The sequence below is a fragment of the Aspergillus fischeri genome, genomic scaffold (assembly GCF_000149645.3).
Source record: "Aspergillus fischeri NRRL 181 1099437636262 genomic scaffold, whole genome shotgun sequence".
Classification (NCBI taxonomy): Eukaryota; Fungi; Ascomycota; class Eurotiomycetes; order Eurotiales; family Aspergillaceae; genus Aspergillus; species Aspergillus fischeri.
In genome coordinates this window covers 1,734,673-1,747,373 of record NW_001509764.1, presented here as the reverse complement: position 1 = coordinate 1,747,373, position 12,701 = coordinate 1,734,673, and the positions used below count along the sequence as shown (strand labels likewise).

The window sequence follows — 12,701 nt, the reverse complement described above, 5'->3', positions numbered from 1 at the left end:
GGGTCCAGAGCCATTCCTTACGCACAGCTCCTGTGACAGCACGAGATCGATCGTCTCCTCTGAGCTTCTGTCTGCTAGATTCGGCTGACATGATCAATTACAGCACATTGCCAGTCACTGGTGCCGTAGTAAATGGTGTAGCGATCATTGGGTGATTGACCGGTCGACAGTGTCTGCCCGTACTGCCAGAACAAGTCGGCAGCCATTCCGGCAGTAGTCAAAGAGGTCTTTTGCCAGACGACCGCGGCCGAGCAATGGTCATCTTTAAGGCCATATTCCTCGAACAGGCATGGCTTTCCGGCAGCCTCACAAAGCTTTGCGTGGGATGTCACCCATCTGTTGCCCCAGCTGTTGTCTGTGATGCCCCCTATTACAATGCGTCAATTGACACAGAGTACAGTGAAGACGAGAGTGGAACAGTACTCACAATCAGCGGTATACAGGTGGAATACTCCAAAATCTATGTGAGGAATGGCAAGGTTCTTTTCAAAGTCGCTACCCTCGTAGGTGGAGTAGGGGTAGGAACCATCCGAGTCGACGGTCAACCCCATGCCCTCTATACCGGAGTTAGTCGCCTGCGTGGCATCAGGTACGTGAGAGGGGAGTACTAGCGTACCTTCACCTGTGGCAACCATGTGATTTGGATCAAGAGACTTGATGTATGCACTGGTTTTGGTGGCCCAGTTGTAAATAACATCAGTACTGCACCCTTGGCAACGAGCTTCATTTGATAACTCCCAAGCCATAATAGCAGGAGAGTCCCGGTAGCGGGAAACTACCGCCTTTATATATGCCTGATACACGCTCTGGATCTTGGAGTTGGTGTACCATTCTGTCTTGCTGCCGCCATACGCTTTGATGTACGCATTCATGCCGCCGTAGTCGTCCCAATTATTGACTAATGGGATAAGTAACTTTATTCCGTGCTTCTCCGCCGCAGATACCACGTAGTCGAGCCTTTGGAGACCGTCTGCGCCAGTGTTGATGGTCGTGGTGCTGGTTGATGGGTCATGAAGCTGGAAATATACGGTTCCGGGGTTCGGAACGGAATTCACATCATTAAAACCCCAGGTCCGCAGGATCTTTAAGCCTGTCTGCTGCAGGTGATCAAAAACAGAGTCAACATCTGCATTGTTGGTGAGGAACGGCAGCCAGTAGGCATTCGTGCCGGCAAAGTACTTTGTCTCGCCGTCAATGTTAAATTTGAGCCCTTCTGCCTTGACAAAAGAGCCACTGCTAGTTGGGATAGGTGTCGATGAAGTGGAGGATGACACGGATGCTGTCGAGGAAGACGTGCTACTAGGAGGTGCAGTCGCTGAGACTGATGTTGACGTCGTGGTAGCTTGAAATATGTTAGGATTATCATTTCTACCGCACAGAGGGGGAGTATATTCCGCACCAGGCTGGCACTGGCTATACCAATCATTCAAAAACACGCATGCCCATCCAGATACACAGGAGGTTCCACCCGTATATGACTGCCCACCACACTGGCCCCAAGGACCAACCTGCGCCGCGACAGCTCCTATCGCGGATAGGAGAGCGGCAGACGACAATGGGCGCATATTTTTAATCAAGGATAGAGAAGAAAGTGATCGGGGGGATTGTCTGGGAGACTGGAGGCTGTTGAGTGGGATAACGCTCTATTCGAAGCCATAAGGACCTCAATTTATACTTTTTCAAAATATGCTATTTTTTTTCTCATATTTTTTTTTTTTTTCTGATATAATCTCCTGTCGGAACATCCCATGAAACAAACCTGTAATAGCCGACGGTCCCGGCTGTCGCTCTGCATGTTGTTGGTGTGGAACGTCACTAGCGCACGCCGACGGGCTGGTTAAGGGGAAGGGTCTAACTGCCTCATTGAATCCACATTGAATCCACTGGCGTGAAGCTGCTTTGTGCATAGATGTGGGTCACCCTTGGACCGAACAAGAAGTTTAATGGCGAGCAATGCAGCCGAAGCGGACCATAGCTCGCGTCTCCGTCTCGTACCTCCGTGACCGATTGGGCAAAGATTGTTTCACTCTGAGACTATCTTTATGGAGCTATCCCCATGAAGATTTCGGAAACAGCCTTGGACATGTTTATCCCCTGAATGTCGTGCATTGTATATCTAGCGTCTACCTCAACGGCAGCATGTCTCCCTCTGACATGGTTACACACGATCCCACGCGATTCTCCAACCCCTGATACATGATAGGATGTAGGGGATTCCGGGGTACCGTTCCGGGGACATCGTCCTTAATTTCTGAGGAAAGACGGAATATAAATCTCGTGCGCACGTGAAAATCTTGGCTCGATACCTAAATTGTCATTACTTTGTACCTGCGAATAAGCGGCATCATTTCGCCTCTCGACGCGGGCCGTTTCCCATGTAGATGATCCCATGGGTTTATGGAAGTTTGCAGGCCAGCGTAGCATCCACGCTATGACATGATGGCATTGGATGCACTCTGGGAAAAATGGGGGCTTCAAAGACATTCTGACACGGAAGTGGGGAGGCAGTGCCTGTCCAGTAAGTAGTAGCCATGATCTGGGCTTGAGGATGCTAAGTCACTGGAATCTCCAGGTCTGGCAACTCGGCTGATCATACAGTAGGAAGGCTCTGAATTCTCTGAGGAAGGCTCATCACAAAACCCCCAACACCGGCATGCCATGCATGTAAAACCTCGTTGTTCGTTTCTCGATCAGCTAACTCCTCGAACTGCAAGTTCTGGTGACACACCAGGCCACCTAGATTCTCTCCTCCGCCCGCCACTTTCACTCGGTTGAATTATTTGCTTCCCAAGATTAAGTTACTGATCCCCGCATTACAGCCATCTTCGTGACGGTAGCACTGGCGGCGCCAGCATCAGATGCCCCGCTCGACACATGTGCTGATTCGTGGCTCATACACCGTGTCTAGTCTGGGAGCTCGTAAGCAGGGAATTCTTCAATCTGGCGGAAACACCATTGACCTCGCCATCTCCATGCTGGAAATGTAAGTCTCAGGCTCTAGATCCCTCGAACAAGATCCGCTAAGCAACTTTTTGCAGAGAGAATATGAACACCCACAGCTACCTTTCTGTCGACGGCAAGACCTATGACTCTCCCGACTTTGGTGTCCTCAAGCAGGACTGGGTCGTGTCCCGTGTTTGCGCGCCCTCCTTGCGGCTTCCAGAGTTAGACAGAGGCCCAGTGGAACAATGGAGCTTTGCTCAAGTAAGATATCACACGATGTAAGGTGAATATTGACCATCCAGACAAATTTTGAGAAACTCTAATATGTACGTCGACGTTGTCTCGCGCTTTGACTGCCAAAACTACTAGGGCTACGACAAGTGATTTGCAGAGCACCGCAACGGAGACTCTGGTCAGGCCAATCCATACCCCACCGACATTGAGAGTAAGTGGATATCCTTATTTCCCTGTTTGCCTCTCTGCCATCCTTGCATCTTCCTTTACGCTAACACCAAGATCTTACATTATGATTTGCAGGCTACAAATCGGCGGTGCAATGGATCCAGCAACAGGTTGACAGCAACAGTCAATACAAACCTGATGATACTCGTTTCTCGGTTACCCCCTGCGCTCTAAAAACGCTGTCTGACCTGTCCTCGCTCGAGGAACTAGTTGCATTTTTGTTGACGGCACCTCATGGCAGGAGCTTAAGAAGATGGATTCAGGGGTTCGATCAACGAGGTGGCAGGTGATGAGACTGGAATATAGAAGAGAGTCTCCTAATTACGCGCTTCGCGAGATTAGTGTATATAATTCCTGGTCCTGATCCAGAGTCATTGTCTGCCGATACACCTTCACCCATTTTGGTAATCTGATGACCTGGATCCTTAACTATGTCACGTTCTTAGCTGTTGCCCATTAGCTTTATGTGGTGCTACTGTGTGACAATTTCCTTTTTGTAAATCTCCAGCAAGCCTATCAGCGACTGGTAGCTTAGGTTAACGTACGTAGTCATCTATACCACATATGGAACTCCATCTCCTAGTAATCTTTCTCAAACAGTCAGCTGCTAGCATCCGCCTCTAGCGACCGATCCATCAAGCTGTGGGATCCCATCACTGGTGAGCTTTGCCAGACGTTGAAGGGCCACTCGGGTTGGGATTAGTGTATATCCTTCTCACCAAATGGCCAACTGCTGGCATCTGCCTAGGTTATTATTACTGCGGCGAGCGGTCTCTGCAGTACCAGCATAGCCGTCGGTTATGATTAGCTGGGTCGGGGTATGAGTTAATCCCTAATCTGTAATGCTGATAATAGCACTGTTCGAGCGCCTCAAACAGCTAAGAGAAACTAAGAAAAACCACTCCCAGCTCAGAATCTATCTATAGATTATTTCTCGTTTAAAGTGACAACGTACTCTAGATTACTACCAAGTGCGTTGTTACGGCCATAACAGGTTTTTGCTCAGGGGATCCTATATAGAACAACATAACGACCGGCATGGTTTTTCCTCTCGGATGTTTAGCTTATCTCCAGTGAAAGATTGGATGGAATGGTCAGTGAGCTGCTGTTACACCCATTCCATGGTCAAGCAGAGGTCTTGGTAGGTTTTCAGTATTGCTATAGCTGTGGTACCTTACTATGCCAGAGGTTGAAGACAATAACCGGTCTCTACATTAGGCAAATATATACTCTTCCAAACTCAGAGAGCCTCCGGGATACTTTGCCTCTAAAACTGGCATTTGTAGCTATTTAAATCACCAGAAATGTGGAATACGATTAGCTACTCAACTTACTCTAACGCCTAGACAAAATGCCAAAATTATCACCCTGCCAACGCGAATAATGTCCGTGGACTATGTGGAACCAACCACATTGTTGTCATACGACAAGGTATAGGTCTCTTTGTTCCCTACAGGCTGCTCGCGTGATTTTGCCGCTTCAGCCTATTCATAGGAAACGGCGAGCTGTTCCCATCTTAAAGGATCATACCTATAGGAGATCGATGTTTGGACCCTGCTGCCGCGGTAAAGGGTATGCTCGATAATTTGGAATCAATTAGTAGAGTTGATCAATTGAACAATTTTGACACACTGCTATAGATGTATTCTTATTCATACAATAGCTACTAGCCAGGTACTGCTTTCAAATCCTCCCTATCAGCCACAGAACCCCTTTAAACTTTGCATACGTGCTTGACTGACTCTTGCGCACGGCCCACATTCTGATCCGACTTGGACACGAGATGGTGTTGTATAGCGACTGTAAAACCTAAGCTGTGCTGAGACACCGTGTCCTCGGATCGTTATCGTTACCTCGTGATGGCCCAGTCAGCGGAATCACTGACTCTACCGTCATACTTTTAAGAAAAGATATATGACCACAAACGTAAGCGTCCTGACGTATTGCTTCTGTAATGGGCGCGGTGGCGAAGCTGGTTCCACGGGGTGCGTATAGCTAATGTTTGGTTGCACCGACTGATGTCATGGGGTTGTCCAACGGTGGGGTATATTAGCTCTATGGACCGTGGCTCGAAAATCCTACAACGATACGGCTTTCAACTATAGCTTCAACATGGACGAGGTTCACGATAAGCACGGACAAATCATTTCTCCCGGCGACCACGTCTTCACCAAAATCCGTGGAGGCCGGCATGAAGGCGAGGTACCAACCTCCAGCATATCCAAGGCTGCAGAATCCCAAGAATGTGCTAACGGCATAATATAAAGGTTGAAAAGATCGTCAGGACGGAGGAAGAAGCTGAACAGGAGGGAGTGAAACGTCCTCCCAAGGTTGGTTCTTTTCTCCCTTGTCAGGAATTGTGCTGATAATGTGAAAAGGTCGTGTTCCATGATCAGCGCGGGAAAAAGGTTGCGCATAACCCAGGCACCTTAGAAAAGGTCGAGGATTGATATAGACTGGCAACGGCTTTGTTTTCTTCAATTTTCCTGAATTGAATAGTGAAAGAGTAGCTCAATAGGGAATCCTCCTCACGGCCTGTGAATTTTAATCGTAACTCAGTTCGTTTTTCTCTAGAAATATCCAAGAACTTTCAGTCAAGTGGCATAAATTCTGCCGAGATTGTGTCAGGTACGGTGCCTAGCTAGGTGGCTACGGCTGCTTGTAAGGATGATATAGGTGGCCGAGGAGGATAACCTTCATCTCTTTAACTATCATTCTCTCGTTCAAACTTGCGAAAGACATGGACAATAGGCATTCAGCAGAAACCAGTCTGGCGCGGTCAGCTCTTCACTGTCAGCATTATTACAAGAGCGAATGGACGCGGTGTTGTCGCTATTCACTGAGGGAGAAATCAGCCCTTTGTGAGCTGCAATAAACCCTCGCCTATCCGATATCCCTGCTTTCAGCCTGTCCTTGAGTTTCGTTGATCACCCAGAATAGAGAACCCTACTTCGATCTAGGTCAGGCGTCAACAGACGTGAAGAATTTAAATCATAGTCTCCCCGAAGATCTTCCTTGCAGACTCTACCATCCTTCTGAATCAGAAGCCAGGTCGTCCCCCACTCGAAAAAAGCTGCGCCCCACTGTGTCTGGTCAGGGATCTGACTCCTGCTGCCATTGGAATTTACTTACTCCAAATGGATCGGCCGCGCAGCGATGACCGTGCATCAGATCGAACAGTTCCCGTACTGTCAACGCGCCATCATTGTTGTGATCATTTTTGGAAAAAGGGTTCTCAAACGCCTGCGGAATGAATCTTCCTTCCGGATCGTAGGTGCCACTGTCGGAACCGTGCTTGGCTTTGTGGTTGTTTCGGACGTATACTCGAAAGAACGGATCTGGAAGCCAGCTGTACGCCAGTCGCGTAGGGTAGGAGAAGTTGATATTGATGATGAGAACGGCAAGGATGGAGAAGAGGATGTTAAAGCCCAGTTCTCGGAACTCGAAAAAGACGCCCCAAGGGAAGATTTGCCCGTCTCCATCTCTATCCCAGAACAAGGCGTGCTGCTAAAGTGGCGTCTATAGAAGATGGTCCGATCAGTGACATGCAATCTCGAATAAGTCGGGGAGGTCAGTACGTATTCATGAGTGCTAGTAAGCTTGGCAGCCTTACATAGTAATTTATATGGTAGCTGACTTCGATTAATTTCAACTCTAAGAATCGAATATTGAAGCTATTCAAGAGTACACCTGACCTGTAACCTGAGCTGTTCAAACAGCTAAAAAATATCTTCCCAGGCCAGATCTCCGATATCTTGCCTATAAGAGATAGTATCCTTTGCTCGATGGCCCTTTCAATCATGATTATCCTCATTTCGCCATCTTGATATTCATTACCACCTTCTATAACCTGCATGTGGCGTATAAGACGCTCAATCCACTGCTGAATATGCTCTTCCGGAAGATCATTCCATGCCTTCATCCAAGTCCCTTTCCCTGTCTTCTTATCACGGGGTGCCCCTCAAGAAGTTGTACGCCATTTAAGCCGTGGCCAGGCTGGCTCAATAGCATTAAGGTCGCCATCTTTATCAATATGAGCTTGTCTTAGCTCATAGGCATCAATGACGCCTCAGCCATGATCGACCATGTACATGCAAACCAACCGGTCAATGAGCCTTAATTAGTATACTAATTATACAGTGATAACCCATACTCTACACAGAATCCAACACACTAACTTCCACGCTCCAAAAGATCACAGAATAATAACATTATCTCACGCACCTCTTCCAAACGCCGCGCATATGTGTCCCTCAGTAACCTATCCTTGACTGAAATCCCCTCACCACGACTCTGCAAAGTCTCCAACCCAAGCTGAAACTTCGGCCTTGCACTACTCGCAGAGCTCAGAGCCTTCCACACTGCATCCCCGGGGACCTCCTGCCTCGAATCCAGCAATAACTTCACGATATCAAGGTATGCTCTTCCAGCCGCAAGCGCCAGCGGGGTCTTATCGTATATGCTCGTGTGCCATACGTTAGTCCCGGGGGCATCAAGAAGTATTCTCACGACATTCAGATGTCCATTCTCAGCGGCGTAGTGCAGTGGTGTCATTCCCCAACGGTCGACGGGGGATACATCTATACCCTGCCGCGCAACAAGGATGTTAACCATCTGCGTCTGGCCGGCGACAGCAGCGTACGCAAGCGGCGTCCGTTGGTATAGGTCTCGCGCATTCACGTCGATATCGGGGTGCGCGACCAGCGCAGCTACGATACCTGCATCCAGCGGGTCCTGCTGTGCTGCAATATGGAGTGGCGATAGTTGGGCTCTATCTGGTGCCGTGATGAGGCTCATGTTTAGGTCTGGATGTTCAAGAATGGCGTTGACGTGGCCGACACTGTTGGAGAGGATGGCGGCGTCGAGCAGTGTCATGCCTGACGTCGCTCCAGAGTTGTCACGGTAGTTTATGTCGACTTCGCCAAAGGAAAGTAGGTATCGGAGAACTTCTTCGGTTCCGAGCTCTGCGGCGAGAAGGAGTGCATTACCATCCAGAAAATACTTTTGCAGCTCCGTGCCCATCGTCAAGGCGATCATCGCTTTGAGGATATTGACGTTGCCGCCTGTGATCACTCGTCTGAAGATTGTAGGCACCCAGATGTGAACTCTAGGATGCGCAAGTAGAGACCTGAAGATATTCTCATGCCCCGTCGCAGCAGCCAGAACCAACGGCGTTATTGGGTTGGCATCCCCATCTCCATCTGCAATATTCACATCCACTCGTTCACAAGATAGTAACGCCTCCACCACATCCTCATACCCTCTCTCAACCGCCCAAATCAGAGGCGCCCTCCCCAGCCGATCCTGAGTATTAGCCCTCACCCCTTCCTCAGCAAGAAGAACCCGCACAACATCCGCATATCCCGCCCCGGCTGCTCGCAGAAGCGGCGTATCCCCCTTTTTATTCACAACGTCCCCATCCACTCCCTTCTCTAACAACCACTCAACAACCCCGGCATGCCCGCCCAAAGCCGCAAAATGCACCGCATTATCCCCGTCGGCAACAGTCAGTTTGTGCAGATCCGCGCCCTGCGTGACCAGGAATTCAAGTACGTCCACCCGTCCAGCCAACGCCGCCGCCATGACGGGCGGATGGAGCCACCCATCCCCCGGGTCTGGCTTCACGGCTACCCCGAGTGCCAGAATTTTCTTTATATCTTCAATCCGGCCCAAGTACGCAGCTGCCATAAGTGCAGCAACGCGCCACCCTTGTTCCTCATCATTGAGGTTGGCCTCTGGATCGTTCCCATTCCCGTGGCTGTTTTCTAGAAGCCTAATCATCAAATCTGGGCCGAGAGTCCCAACAACGATGGAGACCATCGCCTCTGTGTGCATCTCCCGTAATTCTCCCACGCCTACTGTACCAGAACCACTCCCGCCGGTAGGCGAATAATCCTCGTTGGACAAGAAATTCACACTCAACTCAACACCTTGCACAGTTGATCGAACAATCGGGTACGCACTCCCAACCCCATCCCCATTCTCACAATGACGAATCAAACTCTTGAATAACCTCCCGACAAACTCCCTCATTGACCGAGTCCCTGGCCCGCGCCGAATCGGTAAATCCGGATCAAACTTCCCGTTACGGATCGCAGCCAAAATATGATCGATCACGCACTCATCAAACATCCCTGCTGTCTTGTTAGCATACATCGATGGATTGATCATTACTACGCCTTTTTATAAGAGAAGAAGGATATAAAGACCGACGCACGACAAACACCCCTAATCCTCAGAAACCAGCGGACGTCGTTCTCCGCCGTGATCCGTTCACGGTTATTTTTCCATAGGGCACGGAGGCGCCAGTGCCAGAGAGGGGCGACATGACTGAGGATATTCGAGACGAGCTCGGGGGGAAGAGTAGGGGACATTGTGTGAAAATTAGTGAGGAATATCTATTTGTGGTTCCAGACTTGGGGAATTTGGGTGTTTTAAAGCAAGAGGCTCTACCCAAACAGTGTGCCAAGAGAGCTCGTATTCGCTTGGCGGGGATCAACACCAACCAGAGCATTTCTGGCTGAGGCTAAGGCTTGTGGATACTTTGTCTGCTGGGTAGGAGTCATGTCGTGAGGAAAGAAAAGATAATAGGATATGGTATCTATAAATAGTAACGGCAGAGGGTTTATACTATGCTACGCAGTTTGGTGAACCACCATACAAGTGTCACTCACCCAAACGCACCAGATTACAGAAGAAGGATCCATTAGGAAGTGAGGTAGGAATGGCAGGTTCTGGCCTGGTAATAAATGTCTGTCGCCCAAACAAGTGTTCATACTTAATGTTGATACTACAGACTACAGAGTTGCAGCTTAGCCTCAATACATGGATGGGTACTATAAGTTTATTAGAATTTAGAATATATAGCTGATTACAACGATAGCTTAGATAACCTTGCCTTGCTTTCCATCCATCAGCTACCTTTTCCTTTTCTAGTAGGTAAATCATACCAATAGAAGAAATTAACAAGAAATGATAACGCCCTGAATGGCATATCCCTAGCACCATGAAATTTACTTAAGGAGAGCTGGTTCCCCAGACACTACCCAGCTGCTCTCAAGAACCGCATGGCTACTCCTTACATTCGCAAGGCGTCGCGTCATCCCTGGCATAAGCCAGAGTACCTGCAAGGCAATGTCAGTCACGGCCAGTATAGAACAGAGCTTTGCCAGTACCCTACAGTATCCCCCATCCTTTTCACTACCATCGTATATTGCCCCCTTGTGATCCGCCTTATGATCCAAGTCTTTTAGTGAAAACACGATGCCCCACGCTGAAGCGCCCCGCCACTGGTGTGATCTCTTAGCCATCCGCAACATTGCAGATCGTCTCCTGCATCTCACTTGTATCGGGGTTAGCCGAAGTAAAACCTCGTGCAAGAACGTGATGTCGAAACGTCGCGGTAAAGCGCCTCGCGCTGGCTTGAGGACCTTCCTATGTGTCCAACCAATGACTTTTCGAAGCTGAAACTGCAGACTGCTGCTGGTATTCTCCTCTGTGAATGCAAAATCAAGAACAAGCATCGCAGATCTGTCATAAATGGATGATTGCTGTAATCAACCTGAAGCTCAAAACATTTGTCAAATACGTGGAGAGGGCGGGATCTTAGACACTCATAATAATGTTCCCAGCAATATGCGTGAACAACTATATACAGAAGAGTGTCAGCAACTCTCAAAAGCTAATAAACCTCCTAACAACCTCACAATTAGATCCACCATGCTTCCACTAATAAACATTAATGTCCTTCTAACGCAGTCATCTTAGCCTTTGATATCTTTCTCCTGGGGAGCTGAAGCAAGTTCAATATCTAGCCAGGCTGATTACGTTGACATTCCCGGACCTCTTGAAGCATCAGTGATGAATATTCTAATTAGCATCTATCACGGCTGAACAGTGACAGCTATAAGGAAAATATTAAGAATACACGTGATATAGCATTGGACAACTGCCTTGAGCTTAGGCAAATTTAAGGGGGAGACCCAGACTTCTTGTCAAGCAGGGGGTAGAAATTGGGGTCGCACGCAGATTAGTTATTGATACCAGACTCTGGCTTGAGGAGAGGGAGAATGGTTCTGCTTAATATATACGAAGGCACTAGTTACTACATTAAGATTTCGCCTTCACCGGCATTTAAGACAGCTGACAAGCAACATTGAGTCTGGATATTGGACGTGTAGCCTTAGTAATTAATAACCATTGAGCTAAAGCAGGGTAATGAGCACGGTGAATGGGGTCCTTGAGAACAGACACTTCCGCGCCTGTGATGATCACTATTCACTAGATACCACTAACAAATGACTACATCTGCTTCTATAACTACTCTATCTACTAACAGCACAGTAGCTTTCTTAGGGTTGATATTAATCACATTAGTATTAAACAAGTTGCAGGCTACTTATCAAGCATACTTCATCTAACTATAGCCTATAGAAGTAGGTGATGTACCGTACCCAATCACCTGACGCCCGATATCACCTGACGCCTGATTTTCATCTATACACCGACTTTTTAGATAGATTTTAAACGACCACAACACCATCAATATGGAATCAATTGAGGCAGCTCTTGCAGAAATAAAATTCCTGGAACTAGGAGAAAGAATAAATTATGCAAAAATTGCAAGAAAGCATGGGGTTAGCCCTTCAACATTGTCAAGGCGCCACCGCGGTGTACAAGGGTCTCGTCAGGATCAGTACGAAAATCAACGAATTCTCAACAACCAACAGTCGAAGACGCTTATTAAATGGATTAATGACCTCACTGAGCGTGGCCTGCCACCATCTCATTCAATGTTGCGAAATTTTGCAAAGGAAATTACTGGAATTATGCCTGGAAAATGTTGGCCAAACCGCTTCCTAGAGAGACATCAAGATAAGCTTGTTTCTCACTATACTACTGGGATTGATTCTTCACGCAAAAGGGCTGATTCTGCCTACAAGTACGCTTTATACTTTGAGCTTATGGCGAGAAAGATTGAGGAATATGGCATTAAACCAAGAGATATGTACAATATGGATGAGAAAGGTTTTCTTATTAGAGTACTATCAAAAGGCAAAAGAATCTTCTCATAACACTGGTATGAGAAGGGAGGAAGCCAACAACGACTTCAAGATGGGAATAGGGAGTGGATTACTACCATAGCCTGTATTTGTGCAGATGGGACATCTCTTTCACCTGGTCTGATTTACCAGGCAGTCTCTGGAGATATTCGAGATACATGGCTGCAGGATTTTGATCATAATGATTACTACTGCTTTTTCTAGTCATCAGCTACTGGATGGACAAAGACAGCC

At 47.9% G+C, this 12,701-nt stretch overlaps 4 protein-coding genes across 4 annotated transcripts, besides 1 other annotated feature; 2 read left to right on the top strand and 2 right to left on the bottom strand.

Moving 5' to 3' along the window:
• Nucleotides 1-74: 74 nt before the first annotated feature.
• On the bottom strand, nt 75-1,565 carry manF (putative endo-1,4-beta-mannosidase; the record flags this gene model as incomplete). Its single annotated transcript, XM_001262237.1, has 3 exons — nt 75-367; nt 428-556; nt 617-1,565. 3 exons carry the CDS (start codon nt 1,563-1,565, stop codon nt 75-77), a joined length of 1,371 nt encoding a protein of 456 aa, XP_001262238.1.
• Nucleotides 1,566-2,858: 1,293 nt separating this feature from the next.
• NFIA_099760 (uncharacterized protein) lies at nt 2,859-3,225 on the top strand (the record flags this gene model as incomplete). The annotated part of the gene is made up of 2 exons (XM_001262236.1): nt 2,859-2,983; nt 3,039-3,225. The coding sequence occupies 2 exons, from the start codon at nt 2,859-2,861 to the stop codon at nt 3,223-3,225; spliced, it is 312 nt and encodes a 103-aa protein (XP_001262237.1).
• Nucleotides 3,226-5,517: 2,292 nt separating this feature from the next.
• NFIA_099750 (DUF2945 domain-containing protein) lies at nt 5,518-5,855 on the top strand (the record flags this gene model as incomplete). Its single annotated transcript, XM_001262235.1, has 3 exons — nt 5,518-5,607; nt 5,673-5,735; nt 5,784-5,855. The coding sequence occupies 3 exons, from the start codon at nt 5,518-5,520 to the stop codon at nt 5,853-5,855; spliced, it is 225 nt and encodes a 74-aa protein (XP_001262236.1).
• Nucleotides 5,856-7,578: 1,723 nt separating this feature from the next.
• On the bottom strand, nt 7,579-9,779 carry NFIA_099740 (ankyrin repeat domain-containing protein; the record flags this gene model as incomplete). The annotated part of the gene is made up of 2 exons (XM_001262234.1): nt 7,579-9,539; nt 9,623-9,779. The coding sequence occupies 2 exons, from the start codon at nt 9,777-9,779 to the stop codon at nt 7,579-7,581; spliced, it is 2,118 nt and encodes a 705-aa protein (XP_001262235.1).
• Nucleotides 9,780-11,954: 2,175 nt separating this feature from the next.
• Nucleotides 11,955-12,692: a mobile genetic element.
• Nucleotides 12,693-12,701: the final 9 nt, after the last annotated feature.